The sequence below is a fragment of the Phoenix dactylifera genome, chromosome 11 (assembly GCF_051530095.1).
Source record: "Phoenix dactylifera cultivar Ajwa chromosome 11, Ajwa_hap1_PhDact_Kaust_v1.1, whole genome shotgun sequence".
Taxonomy (NCBI): domain Eukaryota; kingdom Viridiplantae; phylum Streptophyta; class Magnoliopsida; order Arecales; family Arecaceae; genus Phoenix; species Phoenix dactylifera.
In genome coordinates this window covers 30,460,517-30,481,384 of record NC_143200.1, presented here as the reverse complement: position 1 = coordinate 30,481,384, position 20,868 = coordinate 30,460,517, and the positions used below count along the sequence as shown (strand labels likewise).

Here is a 20,868-nt window from a genome sequence, read left to right as displayed (position 1 = left end):
TTAGAGCAGAAAAAAGGGTTGCGTCCCGACGCGAGGTATTGTCCACTTTGGGGAAGGACGCATGTGCGCCGCCTTTGAAGGCAATATTCCCCTCAGCTTTGTTCTTTAAAAGGCGCCTCTCGAGGGAAAGGGGTGTGCTCCTCCTTATAAGGCACAATCCTTTGCACTACTCAATCGATGTGGGACTAAGTCCGGGACCCCCTCTTCTCCTCAACACTGACCTCAGTGCTTACCGAGCTGACCTCGTCAAACATATGTCGCGGCCTCCGAACCTCCCCAACCTCACCCGCGGCCGCAACCACGCGCGCGTCCATCTCGCGCAGGCGGCTGCATATCACAACCTCACCACACCATGCCTTGCTTACTGGTCATATCATGGCATACCTAGAGCCATACCCGATCCCACCTATCAAGGGTCATGCTCGGTCACACCTGTCAACTAGAGGTCATGCTTTGTTGCCCCAGCTATGCTTACTGTCAGGGGCCATATCCTGCCACACATGTCAACGCCATGTTGTCCACAAGGACTGCCCAAATCGTGTGCCTCAAGCAAGCCTTGACTGCATGCCACCTAGCTAAAGCCATATCCTCCTATGATGAGGACGGGCCATACCTCCACCATCTGGGCACCTTTGCAGGGACTATAAATAGCTCACATCAGGTAACGCCTGGAGACTTGGGGACCCACTTAACATCCACTCTAAATTAAGCATCGGAGGGTCCTCACCGGAATGCCCAGTGAGACTTTGTGCAGGGTCCCCGAAGCATAGGAGGTGCCATCCTTTCTCCATCCTGGCCGGCGGCTCTCCCGATTTCTCCGGCGTGGTCACCCTCAGGCCAGATTTCAACCACAACACCATGCATATGGCTAAACGTGATTAACTTGCACAGAAGGGCTACCATAAGACAGAAAAACATAGTGACTTTATCAGCAAATCATAAAATATATTTTCACTAGAATTACATCTTTGTGTTACGAGCCTGTTGTTTCGTTTCGAATTGTAAAGTCAAATGATGACGACCACAATCCAATTTAACAATACTTGTGAGACGATCAAGTGTTGTCTACTTATATTTGTTGGTATTTTTGTCGTCTAAACTAAAATAACAAATCATAGTTAGTTTATGTAAAAAATCCTTCTGTTTAACATAATCATAAACGGCTATTCATTTTATTTGTGAGACTTAACTGACGTAACCATTTGCAGTTACAGATGTGACTCTCTCTTCCGGACAATAGTATGTGCATATATATTTGGGTGCATGCTCATGTACATGTTTTAACATGTGCACTGAGTATAATGCACAACTTTGATTGCTCAAAATACGCAATCAATATGACATTTGAACTTTTAAGGGTTTCATTTGTGAGGTTATTGGCGTAGACTAAAAGTATTATCAAGCTCATTAAGGGTATTTTAGTTATTTTAATTTGAAACCGTTAATTTTTTAACGGCATTAGATGGCATGGATATATATGCAAAATTAAGAATAAAAAAAAAGGGTAGAATAGCAAAGTAAGTATTTTACGAGGGTATACATGCAAATATCAATTTTAGAAGGGTATTCACGCAAAATCTGATATTTAGAAGGGTATCCATGCAAAAAATCTTTTGTATAATAGCTGTAGCTATACATTACTTTCCATTTTATTTTTATTGGACCCCGGCACCTATATTTAACAAGAACGGTTGCTGATATTCTCTATTTTTAGCTGTATAAAAGCTATGTATGAACTATATTGATTAGATGTATATGAGTTGTACATGGGCTATGTACATAAATAATGACACCAATCGTTCACCAACCGTTAAAAGGAAAAGCAACGAATCGACCGACAGCCAGGCTTTTGATGCCTGCTACTCATGCTTGGTATGTTCAACGGGCATACGCAAATTGCTCCAGTTCAGGTGTGTTGCACCCTTGCTGTAATATGTGACTTCCAAGATATGTGTGCTGCTCCATCATCACGTTCAATATGCTGCAGATGAACGGTACATATTGAATTTGTTCACCGACGTCGAGAACTAAACCGTGCCGTTTTCCCGTTCTCTATTAAGGTGATATACATATGATCTAAATAAACCCCTAGTCCGTTTCCTCTTTGCTAGGAAGGTTAATGGATGGGAATAAATTATAACCGTACTGTAGTTCTTTCGAGGAAAATATAGACTTGGACGATCGTCATGCGCAAGCTTGGTATATACTATGATCTTGTATCTAACTACTTAGGTCTATGAGGGCAATGAAATGACGTGTTTCGGTGGTTGTTATATAAGAGGTCAATGTCGATGGTTAAGATCGCCGGCTGCAAGTGAAAACCTGGGCGGCACCCACCCGTTCGACCCGATCGTAATGGGTTAGGTGTGGAACCTGTGCAAGTTAAGATCAAACTTGGGTCCGGGATAACCCAGGACCCGAACGGAGCGCGATCCTCCTCGTCCCTATATCCAAGCCCAAATCCAAGTCCAAATTAACCGAGGTAGGGACCGTTCCGGAGTTGGGTGCGCATAGAAGCGAGGAGAAGGTATCCGAACACCGGCGAAGCTTCGGGAAGTTTTCCGGACCGATTCTTTCCGGTCAACCGTCGCCCCAAAACAAAAAACCAAACCCCCACCCCCCTCCTCTATTGCCCCCAACCTTGTCGGAGGCGACTCGTTCCATTTCCTTCCTTCGTCGTCTCTCGTCTGATCTGATCCTCCGCACAAGAGAGCGAGGTGGTCTCCTTGCTATTTCCTGCGAATCCGACCATCCTAACCACCCCCACGAAAGGGTTCTTTCTCTCTCTCTTCCTCCCCGAGAAGGAGGAGGAGGACACCATCATCATCCATTATTAATTCCATTAGTAATTGTTAGCTATTATTATTAATCGTCGATGGAAGGGGACGGGGTGGCCGAGCAGCAGCAGCAGACATCGTACACGTACTGGGTAAGGGAGGCGAGGGAGGACGCCGCCCCCCTTCCCGTCCCTCGCAAGCTCTCCGCCGACGACATCTCCAAGCAACCCCAGTCCACCACCTTGGGCTCCGTCTGGAATCAGGTCAGAAAACCTCACCTTTCTCTTGGCTATCATTTTATCTTTCTTTCCCAATGTATGCATCATCCACCGGTTCCTAACTACGATGGTAGATTTTTATTTATTTTAGAAAAAGTGGAAAGAAAGAAAGAAAGGGAGAAAGAAAGAGCCTTCCTGGTATGGATAATGCTGCCAAATGTAGAAATCTTAAAATAAAAAAAGGCAAACAGAAATAGCGGGCATCCAAAACTTAACTTGACCTCCGCCCTAGGGTTTCGATAATCATCAGGATACGAGATGTTAAATTCCTCAACAAATCAATTCCTGTTTGATTTTTTTTTTCTTCCAATAACTCAGTTCCCTGACTTATCTTTGATTGCTGCATCAATACCGGTCTGTAGGGTTCCTCTCATATTGCTCGTTGTAATACCTTCAGGACAGCTTTGGGATGTTAAACTCGTGCCAAATTTGGGGCATCGATTTGCTTTCGATTTCTTTCCACACAAATAACATATCTTAGAACAAAAGGGTCTCTTGCCATCCTGGTTAACGCAGAACAAGCATAGATAGCAAAAGAAAACAAATAGTTAGTTCTCCATCTCCTTGAGGAAAAATGACCAGCGAGAGAAACACCATCCTCTGACAAGTCCACCATCTTCAAGTGCTCTTGACTCAAGCTGATGGACCCACCAATCTCTTCAAGAACAAGCGTCACAGAGCAAAGCAAAGAAAACTTTGTTGATGGAAAATTTCTCTCGTATAACTTATGAAGTCTAGGTCATGAGATCCTCCTTACATCATGACCAATAGAGTTGTACTCCTAATACCTAACGGACTCTTGAGGCTCTAGCCAGACTCTCTGGACTCTAGGTATACTCTGACATGGACTTAAACAAAAGGAACTATCTCACCAATTTCAAACAACTTCACCCATTTAAGGATGGAAGAAGTTTCTAGAATCTCATTAAAGCCCACTATAGCACTACTGTCGTACTTTAGGTGTGAAATTTCTAACACATGCTTGCTGGCTATGACGCTTGCATTATAACCAGTCTCCAAACCTGACTCTCTTTTTTTTTGATCTTGTGGCTGCTCAAATTCTTCACAGTTCCATTCCACATCGCTTGCCCACTTGTTGTAGCCTTCGGTTACCTCGTGCACATTCTGGCCGTAATCATTATCACACCTAAGCTACCGTCTCTCTCTGACCCTTCCATATCTTTTAAATGGCTAGATCTGAACCAATGCTATACTTGTGCTTGGGCACTGATATAATACTGTATGTTGGGCTTTGGCAGTTTTCTTTAGATGCTTTTATCTTGTTAACTTTTGCTGCTATTTAGTTTTGTTTTTCAATCCCAGGGGTCGAAGTTCTTTGTTTTTTCTGATCTAGGGATCTTGTACTTTTTACTTCCAGGTGTAGATTATGCATTTTATGGTTTCCGGAGATTTTTTTTTTTTTAACTCAATTTTGGGCCATTGTTTGTTTTGAGTTCTATTTAATTGACTCACAGTATGTTGTAAGACATAAAAACTTTGTCCTAAATTACTAGTGATGACCTTTTATGCTGGGTTCGTGAGAATATGAAGTTTATTATTCAGAGTTAGTACTGAGGGCTGGGGCAGTGTGAAGTTAGTCTTTCAAATGTTAAAAATTTGAAATTCTTCTTTCATCATTATTTTTCACCTTTCCCTGCAATAGCATTAATTTGTCTTAAGAAAATGCCCTTTTTAGTCATGGTTCCAACCTTGCTTGCTGATTCTCTCTTGTTAACCAGAGAAGATCCGATTTCTTGCTTCTTTCTTGGTGCGTGAAATATAAATCAAATTGTAGCAATTGTGAGCTCATTCCTTCAAGGCTGGTTTTACATCATTACCTTCGCACCTTTCAATTCAGACTTTAGGTGGGTTTGGGTAATGCCTTGGAGTTGAGCTGGGCCACCAATATCTCATGCAACATCAAATGCAACATACTTGTGTCATGTAATTATTTTTCTTGAGACTGTCCCATATTTATGACAGTTGGGCAGATTTTCTTTTTGGGAAACTCTCTAACTATTCACCTAATTCTCCTATATTTATAGCAGTTGGGTATTTTTTTTAAAACTCTCTAACCTTTCATGTAATTCTCATGTAATTCTTATCTTTCCTCATATGCTATCATGTTAGACCATTGAACCAACAGTGGATACTCAGAGGAGTCCCCGTTAAATATTGTAGGAGATGTGTACTATTTCCTCATGTTTTGGTTATCAACTTTCTACTACTAAGCTTTTTTTTAATTTAAAGTACTTTTCTTTCATTCAGATTTTCCCAGAGCTTCTCTTGCAACTGGCTTTTTATGTTTTGCAATATACCAGATTTAGGAAAGCTATTGGATTAGTTTTACTCCTCCATGAATTTAACTCTGAAGGATGTTGTATGTTCATCTTTTACAATTTACCACGTTATTTTGGTTATCTTTTGATTTCATCAATTTTATCTGCACTGCACATGTTCATAAATACCCGATTACCTGGAATGATCAGACTCTACCAAGCATTATTGTTATATGGTATAAACTGATGGCTTTTTTCATTGCATGATAAAATGATCAACACTCAATATGTAACTTTGGATTCTCAATTGCCAGTAACTTTTATCTCATATTATGTATGTGTGTGCATGTGCATGTGTCTGAGTATATGCACGCATACATGTATTTGAGCATTTAGCCACAAGCAAGTGTGCATACGTGTATATGAGCACCTATGAGTATTTAGCCACAGGCGTGAATCAAATGAATAAATGTGCTCATGTGTGCATGCATACATGTATATGAGCATTTAGCTGCAAGTGAGAAGCAAATACATAAATGTGTTTGTGTCTACGTGTAGGTGAGTGCATGCATACGTCCATGTATATGTATTTAGCCACAAGCAAATGGGAATCAAATGCATAAAAGCATGCATGCTTGTAAATTTGTATTTGCTATTGATGGATCGTATGAAATGCAAACTTAAGTTTCATTCACCTGTTGTTTTTCTATTTTTTAGACCAATGTCCATCACATATTTACTGGCGTCCGCTGCTTCTCTCTTAGGTCAGAATCCATGAATATCCATTGTTCATATGTTTTGCACTTCCTGATCTTGCCACTACACCTCTCTATTTGTGGTGTATAGATGCCAATTACACTGGCTCACTTGCTAAGACTTGATAATTATTGATGTGCCAGTTATCCTATTCACATGTTTAATGGATCCTTCAGATATTTGTGCAATAATATTTTGATTCTTCTTGGTACTATTCTTCCTGCATATCTAAGCTTGCAGTTATAACCAATCTTCATGGTTTTTTCCTCTTTCCTGTTCCGCTAACTGAATCTTTTTCTGTGGGACTAGCTTCATTGCCCATCTGTCTCTCTTTTATTTGGAGATATCCTCCCATCTTATAACTATTTGTTAATGACACCGCACATGTTTGCCTATATGCGACTTCCTGACCATTGCAGGATATGGCCTATTGTTTGTGGCTGAAGCAATAGCTAGCCCTCTGCCCATTTCTAAGTTATGACATTTTGCCTGTGGTTGAAGCTCTGGCATTGATGAATTTTAAATGAAGATTCAATTCATAGTTTGAGCTCCTCTTATGAGCTATTGTCATTTTACCTTTGTTATCCTGATTTTGACCAGAATCATTGCTGCCCGTGTTTTGAAATGATAACTTGAATACATATTAAAGATTTAGATGGGCAGTATATTAGCTTGAATTTAGTTGTTTGAGTTGATTGCGTTTCTCCCAGGTTGAAAACTATAGATCTAGGCAGTTAACTAGGAAATTATTATTGCTAATTCATTTATTTTCTTAAACGTAGCGCTTTGCATGTGTCTGCAGGCTGGAACTTGGGAGGAGAAGAACCTTAATTCATGGGCCAGCAGTCGAATAAAGGTTTAGTACTCTACACACTCGAGAGTTTTTATATCAATCAGCATTGCCAAGACATTCTAATTACTTGCATTTTTTTTTTTTTTGGCTGTCTTCTGATCTTGAATTGCAGGAGTTGCTTAGCTCTTTGGCTTCATTGGAGTTTTCCAGTGGTAAAGCATCCATCGATGAAGTGTCAAAATGCTCAGGCGATGTGAGTATATATTTAGTGGTCAATTGGCTAACCCTTATTGCAGAAACTGAATTTAGTAGGAAGCAATTTGGTGGATTTTTCCTTTATCTCTGTGGATTTATATCGACTCTTTTCATGGAATTCTGTCTTCAGTCAGACACAAATACCCTTATTAGACTAGCAATAGGTTTATTAGTCTTTTCCACTGGTAAAGCATACATTGATGAAGCCTCAAAATTCTCAGGCAATTCGAGTAATTTGCTACCCCTTAGTGCAAAACCAGCATTTAGAAGGATAAAATTTTGTGGGTTTTTTGTGGATTTATGTGAGAAGTCTTTGCATGAAATTCCCTTAGGTCAAGTACCCTTAGTTGATGGGTGTTTGAGCTTTCTGTTGATGGTTTCACTAATTATAAACTCATGGACATGATAGATAACCCATTCCCGGGATTTTAGAGTAGGTCTATGTAAGAGTGAATTCCTCTGAAATATTTCATGGAGTTGAGCCTCTGCATCTGATCCAATATTAATGACAGGAGAATGAAGATTTTCCAGATGCACATAGTATTGACTATCATCTTTATCCCTTAACCTTGAGAGAACTTCTAGCAACTAATAGTGTCTTGAGAGTTTATAGAAGCATGTGCATAATTGCAGCATTGCATCGGATATTGAGGTAGAAGTCGGTGTGGCATCGTTAGAGAATCAAGTGATGACCATCTGTGTTGAAGGCTTCAGGACTCAAAAATGTTTGTTGAAGGCTTTGCGGAGGGTTCACTTTGCCATTGTTTGTGTAACAGTAGCAACATGTAAATTTAACAATAGCAACACTTGCAAAATGTACAATATTAACCTTCTTTGATCTCCAATTTTGTCATTACAATTAGGCCCGCTCTCTCAGGAAAATTGCTCTCTGAACGACTCCTGACTCGACTACTAATTAAATAAATGTGTTGAAGTTGCAATTGTTGCATGAAGTGGAAGTGCTTTTATCAGTTGCCAACTTTGTTTCCATAATTGAATTTGCTTAACAGGCTCCTTTGGTAGCTTGATCATTTTGGTTATTATTTTTGATTCTATATTAATTGACGCAGCATTCGCTTTTCTTTTCTTTTTTTCACTTTGACATATTTTTAATATTGTGCATCTGCATCATTCATTTGTCATACTCCTTTCACATAATCTGTAATTGCCAATCCTTTTCCCAGCAAATAGGGTTGGCTTCGTGAATAAGGGCTATCATTGCAAGTCTTTCCAAAAAAGTCATAGTATGTACATCAATTTCTTCTGAGCTGCAAAACAAATAAAAGAATGTCATCCCAAGTATCTTCCTTTTTATATAAAACACCCTACGCTTTTTACCAAATCCTTCAATCAAATGGAATCTCCCTTTTCATTTAGTGATTTTTTTATTTGTTTAAAGTTGTTTACAGTATAGAAAATTTTGTTTTATCGACCGGTCAATTTAAAGTTTTTGGATGTTGAGCAGGCATTCTTGATCACTGTGCGTAACAAGAAGAGAGTGGGCTACACCTATGAGTTGACTCTGAAATTCAAAGGTACAGGGTGCATTTAATCTAAGGTTTTTGTTCTTTTTGCTTGATAATGCTTTCCTTTTATACCTTGTGTGTTGATAAACTTATGGATAATGGAAGCAGGGGAATGGTTAATCCAAGAGGAGAAGAAGAAGATCAAAGGCCACTTGGATATTCCTGAATTTTCATTTGGTGAGCTTGACGACTTGCAGGTATGTGCCATGATGTTATTGGCTCTTAAGCTTGCTGACAAGCTAATTTTAAGATGAGGAATAGGATTGATATGGATTGTAGAATGCTCTAGTTTGATGGTTTTGAGCTTCACCTATGGGTCTTTGCAAGTGTAGGGGAATCTGGGGTTATTGCTTCTTGATTTCATGAGCTTAAATTGCAACTACCAAGGGAGGTCTGCCTACCTGGCAACTATATCTGGGTTTTAAAGCAGGCCCTTCTCTTTCTTAAAAAGTTGGCTCACAGATGTTGGGCCTGTGATAAATTGTAGAATCTGCTCGATCTTTCCATGGAGCCTGCTCAACGTCGAGTTGTGCTTTATAGTTAACCATATGTTTGATGGGAAAAGCCTTTAGATTATGATGGCGATTCATTGAGTCTTCTTTAGTTGTAGTTTTAATCCCTTTTTATTTAACTTGCAGATTGAGATAAGGCTTAGTGAAGAGAAGGGCCTTGAAATGGAGGATAGTATGCAGATCTGCAAGGATCTGAGGTTGTTTCTGACACCTATACGTGAACAATTACTAAAATTTGAAGAAGAGCTGAAAGATAGATAAAGGGACGGGAAGCCTTTTTGCGGTGTCGGTCTTTTTGGTGCCATCACTGCTGATGCTAGCTCTTACCTGTGTGTAATTTCTTGTTTGCAATGGAACCTTATCATTTTCTAATCTCGTGCTCATGATACGCCAAGCCCTTTAAACCTCGTAAGGGTACATTTATAAAATTTCATATTATGTGCTTGTTTGTAACCTCTAGTTCCCGTAGTGTGTCTCTAAGTGGAAGTTTACTTCAATTAAAATGTTTTCTTGATGATTGTGAACTTATAATCTTATGGAAGTCCGTATCATGGTAGGCATCATTCGTCTATCTTTTTTCTTTTTTCCGGTTGGAAAGCCTTTAATGTTTTTTTATACGTGTGTGGGTGGGTGGCGTTGGCCTGGTTTGGGCTAACAGGTTTGGGGGACAGGCAAGGGAAAAGAAAAGGAACTGACATCATTATCAGAGTTTTGTTCCAATGTTCCTAGATGACTGCCTGAAGGACCCTTGCCCATCACTTGTTCCTATTGAGGACAATTCTAGTGATTTTGAGAGTTTTTTTCCACAAAAATCATTGACTCCGAGAAACAATGTCATATCATCTTATTAGGTTAACCTAATGGGGGCTCTCTCAAGTGTTACCGGACGTGCATTGATCGTTTCAATTGGATGGGTCATTTTCGCCTCAGCTTCGCTTCTGTAGCTCTTTTGACATTATAGTTCTTTATGCTGTATTTCTTTTTTAAATATATTTTTAGCAATATCCAGGCTTTTGAATCTCTTGAGTTATTAAAAGGATAAAACCTTAGAGGCGCCGATCACTGTCTTAATTATCCATCCATATCTCTCCACAACAAGGAGAGTATAAAGCTATCCAGGTCTGAAGCCTTATTGTATATAAGGTAACTCTTATTGTATGTAAGCTAGCTCTTCTCATCTAGCAATTCTATTAGGTAATTGAAACTACTTTAGGATCTTTCAAAGGCTAAACCTATGAGTCCAGATCTAAGCGTGCAATTAAGATGCTAACAAGATGCATGCTATTAAGGATATGGAGTTGCACTGGTTGGCTAGACTTAGATTTCCGATCAAAGTGCACTAGGTGTAAGATTGATCAACACTTGATTGATTGGATCTATCACATCACATATGATCCTGATGTAGGACCTAGTTGTGCCACTTCACTCTGTCATGTCAGTTTCTCCGCCTCCATCCAACTCTGGCCGGGGCACTTCCTTAGCGCCCTCTCCTTCATCATCCGGCGAGTCTGCTCACTCCACTCTGGCCTCCCTGCATCATCATAGATGCCTGCTAGCTGCACATAGATCGCCGGATCCGCCGGGTCGATCCCTAGCGCATTCCTCGCCATGCACTCTCCAAGAACCAGGTTCCCGTGGAACCTGCAGGAAGCAAGCAGGGTCTTGTAGATCAACGTATCCGGTCGGAAGGGCATGGTCTTTACGGCCTGCGCTGCTGCCTCCAGCCTGCCGGCTCGGCCCAGCATGTCCACCAGGCAAACATAGTGATCGTGTCGCGGGGGCACACCGTACAATTCTTCCATGGAGTTGAAATACTCGATGCCCGCATCGACCAGGCCGCCATGGCTGCAGGCGTACAGGACCAACAGGAAGGTGATGCCGTCCGGCGGGACTCCCGCCAGCCTCATGTCCTCGAAAGCGGACAAGGCTTCCACGAACCGCCCATTGGATGCCAGCGCGGATATCAATCCGTTCCACGACACCACATTCGGCGCCTGGATCGCCATGAAGACACTGCGAGCCTCATCAATGCTCCCGCATTTGCCGTACATGTCGACAAGGCCGTTGGAGACCGATATCCGGCTGCGCAACCCGGACTTCACCGAGTAGCAGTGCAACTGCTTCCCGGACCCCACAGCCGCCGAGCCTGCAGCAGCGGATAGGAAGCAGGCGAGGCTGAAGTCGTCCATCCTCACGCCCTCCTCGCTCATGCGATGGATCAAGGCTAGAGCCCTCCGGTGGAGGCCCATCTGGTTCAGCCCCTTGGCCAAGCTCGTGTACGTGAGCACATCCTTGCGGGGCACCATCGTGCTCGCCACGGCCCACGCCTCGTCCGCCCCCCCGCATCGAGCATAGGCGTCCACCAGCGAGTTCCCGACAGCCGCATCCGCCGAGTCCAGGCTGGTCTTGAGCACGTAGGCCTGGAGCTTCCTCGCATGAGCCAGAGCTTCTACTTGTGCTTGTGCTTCGCCGGAGTCGCCACCACAGCCCTTGAGGAGCGTGGACAAGGTGAAGGAGTTGGGCTCCACTCCGGCGGCTCGCATCTCTGTCAGCGCTGCCAACGCGTCTCGGTGTCTCCCGTGTCGGACAAGTGCTGCGATCAAAGCCGTCCAGGAGACCACGTTTGGAGAGGCGATCCGCTGGAAGGCGCGCACGGGGTCCTCCAAATCCGGGGACCATTTGGCGTACAGGTCCACCAGCGCGTTCCCCACGGACGCATCGTGCTCCAACCCGGCCTTGGCCACCCGTCCATGGAGCTGCCTCCCCAATTCAGGCACCGGGGACGACGCGCAGGCGCTGAGGATCCCGGCATACGTGAAGGAGTTGGGCATGACGCCAGCGGCCTCCATCTCTCGGAATGTCGAGATGGCCTCGCGGTAGCCTTCCACCTGGGAGTACCCTGCGATCAGTGCCGTCCACACCATCACATCAGATTCCGGCGTTTGGCGGAAGACTCTGAGAGCGGTGCTCACGTCGCGGCACTTGCAGTACATGTCGACGAGCGCCGTCTTGAGGACCAAATTAAGTTCCAAACCCCAGAGGACGAGGTGAGCGTGGAGCAGTGCGCCCCACCGTTGGCCGAGAACTACGCAGGCCGTCAGAAGCTTGGCGAACGTGAACTCGGTAGGCGTGGTCCCGCTCTCGATCATGGAGGCGTACATCTGTATGGCGCTGCCCCAGTCCTCAGCATCCACAAGAGCAGAGATCATGGCGGTCCAGGAGACGGCGTCTCGACAGTCGATCAGGGCGAAGATCCGGGCTGCCTCTTCGAGCCCGCTACATCTGGAGTAGAGATGGAGCAGAGCGCTGCCCAGGACGGTGTTGGATCCGAATCCGCGCTTCAATATGTGAGCGTGAGCCTGCATCCCCAGATCCAGCGCCCGGAGCGAGGAGGCACAGCGCACGACGCTCGAGAGCACGAACTCGTTCGCGGCGGAAGAACCGGAGGCAAGCAGCATCCGCTGGAAGAAGCGGAGGGCCTCCTCGTGATCCCCGCTGCGAGAGTAGGCCGAGATGATGCCGCTCCAGGTGGCGGCATCCCGGTGGGGCATCCCGTCGAACAGCTTGCGCGCTTCGGCTGCTCCGCCGGAGCATCTCGAGTAGAGGGCGAGGAGGCGGTTGCTGAGGAGGAGGTGGCCGTGCAGGCCCGCCTTGATAATGAAGCCGTGCACGCAGATGCACTCTCGCAGGGACCTGCAGCGAGACAGCAGCGCCGGGCACTCAACCTCGGCGACGACGTAGGCGGCGGACGCTCGCTTCTCTGCTCCATCCGTATCCGAATACGAATCCAAAACCGAATCCAATAGATGCGGGTGCCGATGGGGGTCGTGCGGTAGGGTGCAGCGGGAGAGAGACGTAAAGAATGATGGTGCGGGATGTGGGGAGAAAGTAGCAGGAACAGGACTAGCATGGAACGGAGAGCGGTGGAAGAAGCTGGTCAAGACCGTGATCCGGCAGCTGCTCATGCTACTGTGTGGTTGGGGTAATGAAGAGATTGGCGACAAGGGAGAGGGGCAGCTCCGCGAGCGGCGAAGAGTGGTCCGTCGCTGGGGCCCTCGGCGACGGCACCTCCTTCGCTGAAAACACCTCCATTTGGATGTGTTTTTTTTAAAACCCGGCTCTCGAGAGGGAGCTTTTAGCGAGCTGGACGGAAGTTACCAAAATCTATGCAGTGGAGTCTAAAGAATTGTCGGACGGTATTATTGCAACCTAAAGACAAGGATATTTTAACCTCGACATTTTCAATGTATACCATCAATAGGTAGATATGGTGATTTTTGGAGAACATGGTGCTCCATGGATTCAAGCTACCGCGAGCATGGATTTTAGGGACAGGATGGTCCTGTAGGAGGAGGCAGTCAAGCTGGTCCAACAGGGATATCCCATGGTCGTGCAGGGGACTTCAACTACATCAACAATCCATAAGAAAAGCTAGAAGAAAGGGCCTTCACCAACAAGAGAAAGGGTAGAGAGTTCCAGAACTTCATCATTGCATAGTGTTGTAATAGAAAATTAATTTAATTATGAAATCGTAAGTTAAATTGTCATTTATAAGAGAGAGAGAAAGAGAGAGACTATGTTGCCCCTTTTTGCACGGCAATACCGCCAAAAAAATTATACTACATACATAAAAAAATGCATACATATATATTAGAAATTTGCAAGTAAATTTCTTCAATAAAAAGCAGCGCTCAAATACAATGGCAGGGTTTTAGAATGGATGGTGATATGTATAATTAAAATAAAGAATATATGTTTTCCTATCTACATCTGCTATCACAAATCATATATATATATATATATATATATATATATATATATATATATATATAATTATATATATATAATGTTATGGTGCAATTTTCCAACAAAATGTCTTAAAGCAAGATTTTCGATCCGTTTAAATCATATCATAGTTGTGCAAAATGATGTACTCCATCATTAATGTGACAAAGTTTTCTTTTTGTTAAAAAAAAGGTTGCTCCAAATTGAACAAATTTATTTCACTACTTTTCCCCCTGCATTGAAACTCAGATGATATAACAAGAATTCACATTCCGAGCTACGACATTGGTCGCTAATCATTTTCACCAGCAAAACTTCTTAAATAAACTACACATGAGCAATAAATGCGCCCCTTTCTCATGGCTGGAAAGAAAATCTGAAGCTGCATGTTCTCATGGTTCAAACATTCCGTATCTTTAAGGTATTCTACATTTTTCTTCGCACCAAGATTAACCGTTGTTGCTAGTTTTTCATTTTCTGCCCACTCTCTTCAAGCGAGCGAGTTAATGCTCTTCAGCCTTTCCCAGTCTAAGCTCCTTTTTTTTCTTTTTTTTTTTTTTGCTAAGGCAGGTAGATCATACCTGACGAGTATGGATACACCAAATAAAATCAAAAAACAAAATACCTCGGAGTGCGAGGGATAACTTCCTATCTCCAGCCTACAGGGTACTACTGGAGTGACTGGCTACATAAGCAGCTACCCAGTCCACAACCCCATTAACTTTATGAAATATATGCTTGGCCTGGAAGGCCCCTCCAGCCTCCATCATTGCCCAGATATTTCGGAGCAAAGGGTGGGAAGGCTCCTCTAGCTCCTCTTCCCATTATACGCATTTGAAAAAATATCAGGGAGTTAGGGCAGGGTAGCATGGTGTCCAAGTGACCCACCCATGTGGGGTACCACACAAGTGGTAAGACCCCGAATAAATATGTTTTTTTTTGTTAATTCCGGTTATATGAGCTAATAAAATTAGTGATTATTGCTTGAGAACGAAAATACAAGATTCTTACTCAGGTAAAATACTATAAATCTTTAATATATGTTTAGTAACAAAGTTGGAAAAACTTTTAATATGAGAAATGATAAAAAAAATTATCCATATATTTTTATAACAATCTAGAATTTATCTAAAAAAACTAATCGGAAGGTATTTTTTTTGAATTCCTTGATTCAAAATTTCTCTGGCCGAGTAACTGATATGAGACTAAAGACACGTCTGCATAGGGCCTCTCATACTTTTCCTAAACTAAGCCTTAACAACTTTGTCAGGCTAAGGATCGAAATGTATTCAAATCAAATCACAAACACCACGATTGATCCATGGTTAGCCTCTATGAATCCGTGCTGCAGTGTTTCCTATTTTACATAAGCTACATGGCGGATCTACTCTGATATCATGCATAACAACTTAAAACTCATCCAAAAAGACTACTTGTAAGATATTTTTTGGGTTACTTGATCAAACAAAAACTCTTCGATAATTGATGTGGGAGCAAAGACACACACATAAGTCCTTGCATAAAAGTGCTTTCGGGACTTTAGAAATTGTTTTTAGCCCCTCCAAAAATAATCTCAAACGGCCTCATACCCCAAAACCTAATCAAAATTATTATTTAAGAAAAGAAAAAATATCAATAAGCATAGCGGTTAAAATAATAAATTAAAACTTGAAAAAAGGACAGCAACCTGGATCATTGAAAAGGGAAGTTTCTGACATACACATCGACAGTGTAGTCGAGCAATCTCGGCCTTCTTCGCCGCCAAGGGTTGGTGGTGTGAAGGGCTGGTGCATCGTCTTGTCTTAAATATATATCATGGCAACGCGGCGTGTCTTCCTGCTCCACCCACCGCATCCCCATGCCCGTCTCCATTCCCTCGTCCGCTGGGAACGGAGATGGCGTTTGCGGCAAGGTGGTCGGGAGCTCGCTGCCGTCGCTGCTGCTTGCGGTGCCAGGGCAAGAGCCGAGAAGAAGAGAGTTGCGGCCAAGAGCACCGCGTCTGCCTTTGCGGACCATCTCACCAGGCGGACGCGCTCGGGGGCCGGCTTCGACTGGGACCTCTACCGGCGCTACGCGGACGCCGCAGGGGGCCACGCCCACCTGCCCGTCATGCTGGGCGAGGTGCTCGACGTCTTCCGCCACCTCCACCTCCGCTCCTTCGTCGACTGCACCCTCGGTGCTGCAGGCCACTCCGTCGCCGTCCGTCTCTCTCTCTCTCCCTCTCTCGCCCCCTCCCTCCCCCTTTTCCGGCTTTTTCATTTTGTTGATGGCTATCTTATCTTCGTAGCTGTGGTGTTCGATCTATTTCCCAACAGATTATAGAGGCGCATAGAGAGCTGGAGCTGTATGTCGGTCTGGACGTGGATCCTGTCGCCCATGACAAGGCTCGAGCGCGGATCGAAGACCTCCTAAATGATAATCCTCGCGACGGCAGCTTGAAAGCTTACACCCATGTCCGGAATTTCAAGTACATAAAGTCCGTTCTTGGCGGCATCGACGAGAACCTCCTCGAAGGCGGAGTCGACGGGATCCTGATGGACTTGGGAATGTCATCCATGCAGGTATAACCCCTCCCTGGTCACAAAACGCATATACAGGCATACAGCCCACGGGCGGGGGAGTGGGTGGGGAGTCTGAGGAGTCGTTTGATTTTCGCTTCCTTCCTGTTTGAGAGATTGCCGCCGTAAATTAAGTGCTGCGTGTGCTGTACGGAGCAGGTGAACAATTCGGACAGAGGATTCAGTGTGCTTGGCGATGGGCCTCTGGATATGCGGATGAACCCTCAGGTGAGAGCTGCCTCTAAACCTCTTCCCTTCATAGCAAAGATATTCCGGTTCTGTGCCTCTGACGTTGTTGCTCTGTGGAGAGGCATTGACTTCAAAGTTCTAGAGATTGCTTTGCATCCGACTAATAAGATTAAGCTCTCTGTTCTCTGCTACCTACTCGAGGGGGTTTTCCATGGATCGTGCCCCCTTAAGGGAGCTCCATTTCGAGTTGAATTTTGACCCGGGCACGAGCTGCTCGCCACGCGGCTCGCCTACGGGGAGCCCCATGTGTAGAGCATCCCTAGCCACCTCTACCTTGTTGGATGATCTCCTCACATGATTTCATGCCTCGTTTTTGATCTAGTTTAACTAAATGATGAGTATAGGTTCGAAACTTTTATTCGCTACGAGTTGGCTTCTTTGCCACCATGATAATCCCAGGCCATGGCTGTTGCTGTAACACGTTGCTGCCTTTACGACATGCTTATTTCATTAGCTGGCTCAATACCTATATATTGTTCTGCCTCTTCTTTATTTTTTGTTTTGTTACCTGAGTTGATGTATGATCATCTTACGCATAATAGGATTGAATTTGTCATTATATTCATGATGAAGACAACCTCCCAGTTCTCAGGTAAGCTCTCGGGATATAGAAAGATAGATTCTGGGGATATTTGACCGATTGAACAGGATTGTGACAGGCAAGCTTGAAAGCGGAGGATATCTTGAATTACTGGCCTGATTCTGAAGTGGGACGGGTATTGCGTGATTATGGAGAGGAAAGCAACTGGCGTTTTCTTCAGAAACAAATTGTGGGTGCTCGTGCAGATGGGGGATTGCATTCTACGGCTCAACTTGTAGATCTCGTGCGGAGCACATCTGCCGGGTCTGGAGGTAGGTGATCCGATACTGAATGCTAACATTGCACGTACGTACAGCAGGAGGTACACTGAAAAAACACCAGAGAAACCTGGATTGGATGACGAGAATGATGTATATGGCCTAGTTGAGACGTGGTTTTGATTTCCTGTACTGAATTGCATGAATATAGTCATCTGGAGATCACCGTCAAGTCCATTGGCCCATGATTCGGAATTAATTCCCGCTCGGCCATTGGAGGCAGAGATATCAGCCTAACAAATTTTGTGATCATCCGTTCCTGTGTCTTGGATGAATATCTCATGGTTAAACTTAAAACTGCAGGAAGGCATGGTTGGATCAAGACGGCGACGCGGGTATTTCAAGCACTTAGGATAGCAGTTAATGATGAACTCCAGACTCTAGAAGATGCTATACATGCCTGCTTTGATTGCGTCTCCTCTGGTGGTCGGCTTGTCGTCATCTCCTTCCACAGTTTGGAGGACAGAATTGTGAAGCGGACGTTTCTTGACATCATCGAGAGGGGTGAAGGAGATTTGAATGGTAAGGGTCAGAGGGAGGACGAGGCTGATGGCGGAGGAGAAACGTGGAGTAGGCATAGAGTGCAGGGAAGTCATGGTACCGTTCTGACAAAGCGGCCAATAACACCTTCCAAGGAGGAAGAGAAATTAAATCGCAGGTGCAGAAGCGCTAAGCTTAGAGTTATTCGCAAGCTCTGAACAGCAATGTTTTTTATGAGCAACGGCATTTGTACCCACACTAACGAAGCTTTCTTGGGTTCGTCATATGTTAAACCTTAGTGCCCTTTTTGGCTGCTCTGGATGAATCTGATTGCATCTATACCGATAAAATTAGTTTAGCTTTTTATTAATTACTTCTTTGTTAAAAAAAATTTATCATATCGTGCCGCCACCTGCCTAAATCTTGACATAGCTAGTGCACATTAATTTCCAAGAAGGATTCCTTGCAAGTTGCAATTACTCCCGTGAGACCTAACTCACCAGACTTTGAGTAATACACAAGTTGTCCGGTCTTAATTATCCATCCATAGGGATAACATCTCTCCACAACAAGGAACACCTCCTTCGAAATGATAGGCCAGTACCATTTGAAAAACCCATCTGGGTTTGGAGCTTTACTGTATGTGAGGTAAACTCTTATTGTATGTAAGCCGACTCTTCTCATCTAGCAATTCTATTAGGTAATTGAAGCTACCCTAGGATTTCCAGCAAAAAAAAAAAAAAGAGGCTACTCTAGGATCTTTCAAAGGCTAAATCTACGAGTCCAGATCTAAGCGTGCAATTAAGATGCTAACAGGATGCATGCCATTAAGGATACGGAATTGCACTGGTGGGCTAGACTTGGATTTCCGATCAAAGTGCACTAGGTATAAGATTGATCAACACTTGATTAATTGGATCTATCACATCACGTATGACCCTGATGTAGGACCTAGTTGTATCACTCTTCACTCTTGCCGCTTAATATAGCAATAGGTTCATTTGCAGGATTTTACTGCGATACGAGGACTTGTGTGATAGTCAGTCACTCGATGCATATGTTGGCGGTCAAGATACTCGATCGCTCCATAGGCAAAAGTTTGCTATCAGTCCAATCTCTATATGATAAGGATACCCAGACGTTTCAAAGTGCCATCGAGAAGAAGGTTAGACAAACTAAATATAAGCTATAAATTGGAGAAGAAATGATTGTAATGATGCTCATCCGAAAATTTTGCAGGGAAGAAGAGGTATTGGAACACCTCACGCTTTTCTAAAGTCGGGGAAGAAAGAAAAGAAGGACCAGGCTAATACAATATGCTTAAACTATATGAGTATGTAAGAAAATAGACTAAAGAGGATAGACCAGGAAATTAACTTCCAAGCTGGTGAAGATCAGGAAATAGGCTAATAATACCCTTCACCTCATTATACCTTTTAATTTCATACTAGAGCAGTGACTGAACATATGTCCTAATTTTTAGTTGGTATCCAATCAGAGAAATGTCCATAAAACGGGACATTTTATTATGCAAAGAACCGTCAGCTGGGTCTACACTCATACTAATTACCATTACATGAAAGGAAATAGCTGCCGCAATGATGTCAGTTTGAGTTCTCATTATCTTTATAAACTACAAAATATAAGAAGCTATATACACACGTGTAGGAAAAGGAGAAAAAAAGGTTGGATATTTTCATCAATATGATTTAAACAAGCTAGAGAATGGGCTCGCAACAGAGTAAGTTGGCTAGAAAATAACTTTAGGGTTATATGTGTTGAATTCAGCTAGTTGTTGAATTAAAAATAGGCTACTTCCATCCTAAAATATAAGCATAGTTTTCAGCATTTGATGGTAATTAGACTGATTTGTTGATTGAATGATTCAACATATATTGAATGGCATGCCATTTGCTTGAAAAGCACACTAAAAATACGTACCAAAAAAAAAAGGCTTTCTGCAAAGTTAGTCAGTAGTAGATAATAAGGGCCTGAAATGGCAATTGTCATCTAGCCCCTCTTCAAAAAAGAGCCGTGAGTTTGAGATGCGTCGTGCACACCTGTTTTGTAGGTCACGTATGCAAGTTTTGCAAAAGCTCATGGATGATATGTAACTGGTGCATGGATACAGTTGGGTATGTATCATGGCACAACGAGTATGTACCAAAAGATAACCAGACCTGCTAAAAATTATTATGTAATATCATAAATTGTTGTACGCTTTACTGCTTAGTGTTAATATGCCAACAGGATGGCAACCATGCAAATCAAGAAATCATTTCGTCTACCATGATTTAAATATCTCGAAATGCATAAGGGTAAAATCTAGGTTGGCTAAAGGTATTTACGCATGTTGGATTGCATCTTGAAATGACCATTGCGCAACTCAATGGTGGATTCTTGTGATGGAAGATGAATTCGTCTCTCATGCGAAAGATATAACTTTCGTCCTACATCCATAGCCAAAATATATAGAAATAAGAATACCTGTTTGTTACCATTGCAGTAGACTCATCGTCCATTGTTAGTTGGTTTTTTATCTTTGATCAATCATAGTTTTAATGATGGTGTGAGTTTAGTTAAAAACATAACTATAGCGAGGATGGAGGAGATGATCATAATGATGAAGGTAATAGAAATGTCGAAGGTATCAGTAGTGGGGGGATATCGATGGTATGACAAAGATGGTGATAATGACAGTGGTGGTGCTGCTGGTGGTGGTGGCGGAACACCAGTGATGTAGCGGAGATAAGGATGACGAC

At 43.3% G+C, this 20,868-nt stretch overlaps 3 protein-coding genes across 5 annotated transcripts; 2 read left to right on the top strand and 1 right to left on the bottom strand.

Moving 5' to 3' along the window:
* The first annotated feature begins 2,390 nt into the window (after positions 1 to 2,390).
* Positions 2,391 to 9,707, top strand: LOC103715536 (uncharacterized). 2 transcript variants are annotated; one of them, XM_008803198.6, is made up of 6 exons: positions 2,391 to 3,040; positions 6,893 to 6,946; positions 7,056 to 7,136; positions 8,604 to 8,673; positions 8,773 to 8,861; positions 9,303 to 9,707. In XM_008803198.6, the coding sequence occupies exons 1-6, from the start codon at positions 2,876 to 2,878 to the stop codon at positions 9,435 to 9,437; spliced, it is 594 nt and encodes a 197-aa protein (XP_008801420.1). In that variant the 5' UTR covers positions 2,391 to 2,875; the 3' UTR covers positions 9,438 to 9,707. The 2 variants fall into 2 exon arrangements, with proteins under 2 accessions (XP_008801420.1, XP_008801419.1); XM_008803197.6 differs by having other exon boundaries at positions 2,629 to 3,040; positions 8,770 to 8,861.
* Positions 9,708 to 10,498: 791 nt separating this feature from the next.
* LOC103715537 (pentatricopeptide repeat-containing protein At5g52850, chloroplastic) lies at positions 10,499 to 13,806 on the bottom strand. Its single transcript, XM_008803199.6, has one exon. It carries the CDS (start codon positions 13,139 to 13,141, stop codon positions 10,607 to 10,609), a length of 2,535 nt encoding a protein of 844 aa, XP_008801421.1. The 5' UTR covers positions 13,142 to 13,806; the 3' UTR covers positions 10,499 to 10,606.
* A 1,867-nt stretch (positions 13,807 to 15,673) lies between these two features.
* Positions 15,674 to 18,456, top strand: LOC103715539 (mraW methylase family protein). Of its 2 annotated transcripts, none has more exons than XM_008803201.6 (5): positions 15,674 to 16,160; positions 16,277 to 16,522; positions 16,679 to 16,747; positions 17,428 to 17,620; positions 17,930 to 18,456. In XM_008803201.6, the coding sequence occupies exons 1-5, from the start codon at positions 15,777 to 15,779 to the stop codon at positions 18,322 to 18,324; spliced, it is 1,287 nt and encodes a 428-aa protein (XP_008801423.4). In that variant the 5' UTR covers positions 15,674 to 15,776; the 3' UTR covers positions 18,325 to 18,456. The 2 variants fall into 2 exon arrangements, with proteins under 2 accessions (XP_008801423.4, XP_026663663.4); XM_026807862.4 differs by having other exon boundaries at positions 15,679 to 16,160; positions 16,249 to 16,522.
* The last annotated feature ends 2,412 nt before the right edge of the window (positions 18,457 to 20,868 follow it).

What these genes read in the sequence shown, in the direction of transcription:
- LOC103715537 (XM_008803199.6), bottom strand. Translation starts at nt 13,141, where the DNA reads ATGAGCAGCTGCCGGATCACGGTCTTGACCAGCTTCTTCCACCGCTCT.
- LOC103715536 (XM_008803197.6), top strand. Translation starts at nt 2,876, where the DNA reads ATGGAAGGGGACGGGGTGGCCGAGCAGCAGCAGCAGACATCGTACACG. An exon ending in GGGCCAGCAGTCGAATAAAG is followed by an intron (nt 6,947 to 7,055) that starts GTTTAGTACTCT and finishes CTTGAATTGCAG; the next exon opens with GAGTTGCTTAGCTCTTTGGC. An exon ending in TGTCAAAATGCTCAGGCGAT is followed by an intron (nt 7,137 to 8,603) that starts GTGAGTATATAT and finishes GATGTTGAGCAG; the next exon opens with GCATTCTTGATCACTGTGCG.
- LOC103715539 (XM_008803201.6), top strand. Translation starts at nt 15,777, where the DNA reads ATGGCAACGCGGCGTGTCTTCCTGCTCCACCCACCGCATCCCCATGCC. An exon ending in CTGCAGGCCACTCCGTCGCC is followed by an intron (nt 16,161 to 16,276) that starts GTCCGTCTCTCT and finishes ATTTCCCAACAG; the next exon opens with ATTATAGAGGCGCATAGAGA. An exon ending in ATATGCGGATGAACCCTCAG is followed by an intron (nt 16,748 to 17,427) that starts GTGAGAGCTGCC and finishes GGATTGTGACAG; the next exon opens with GCAAGCTTGAAAGCGGAGGA.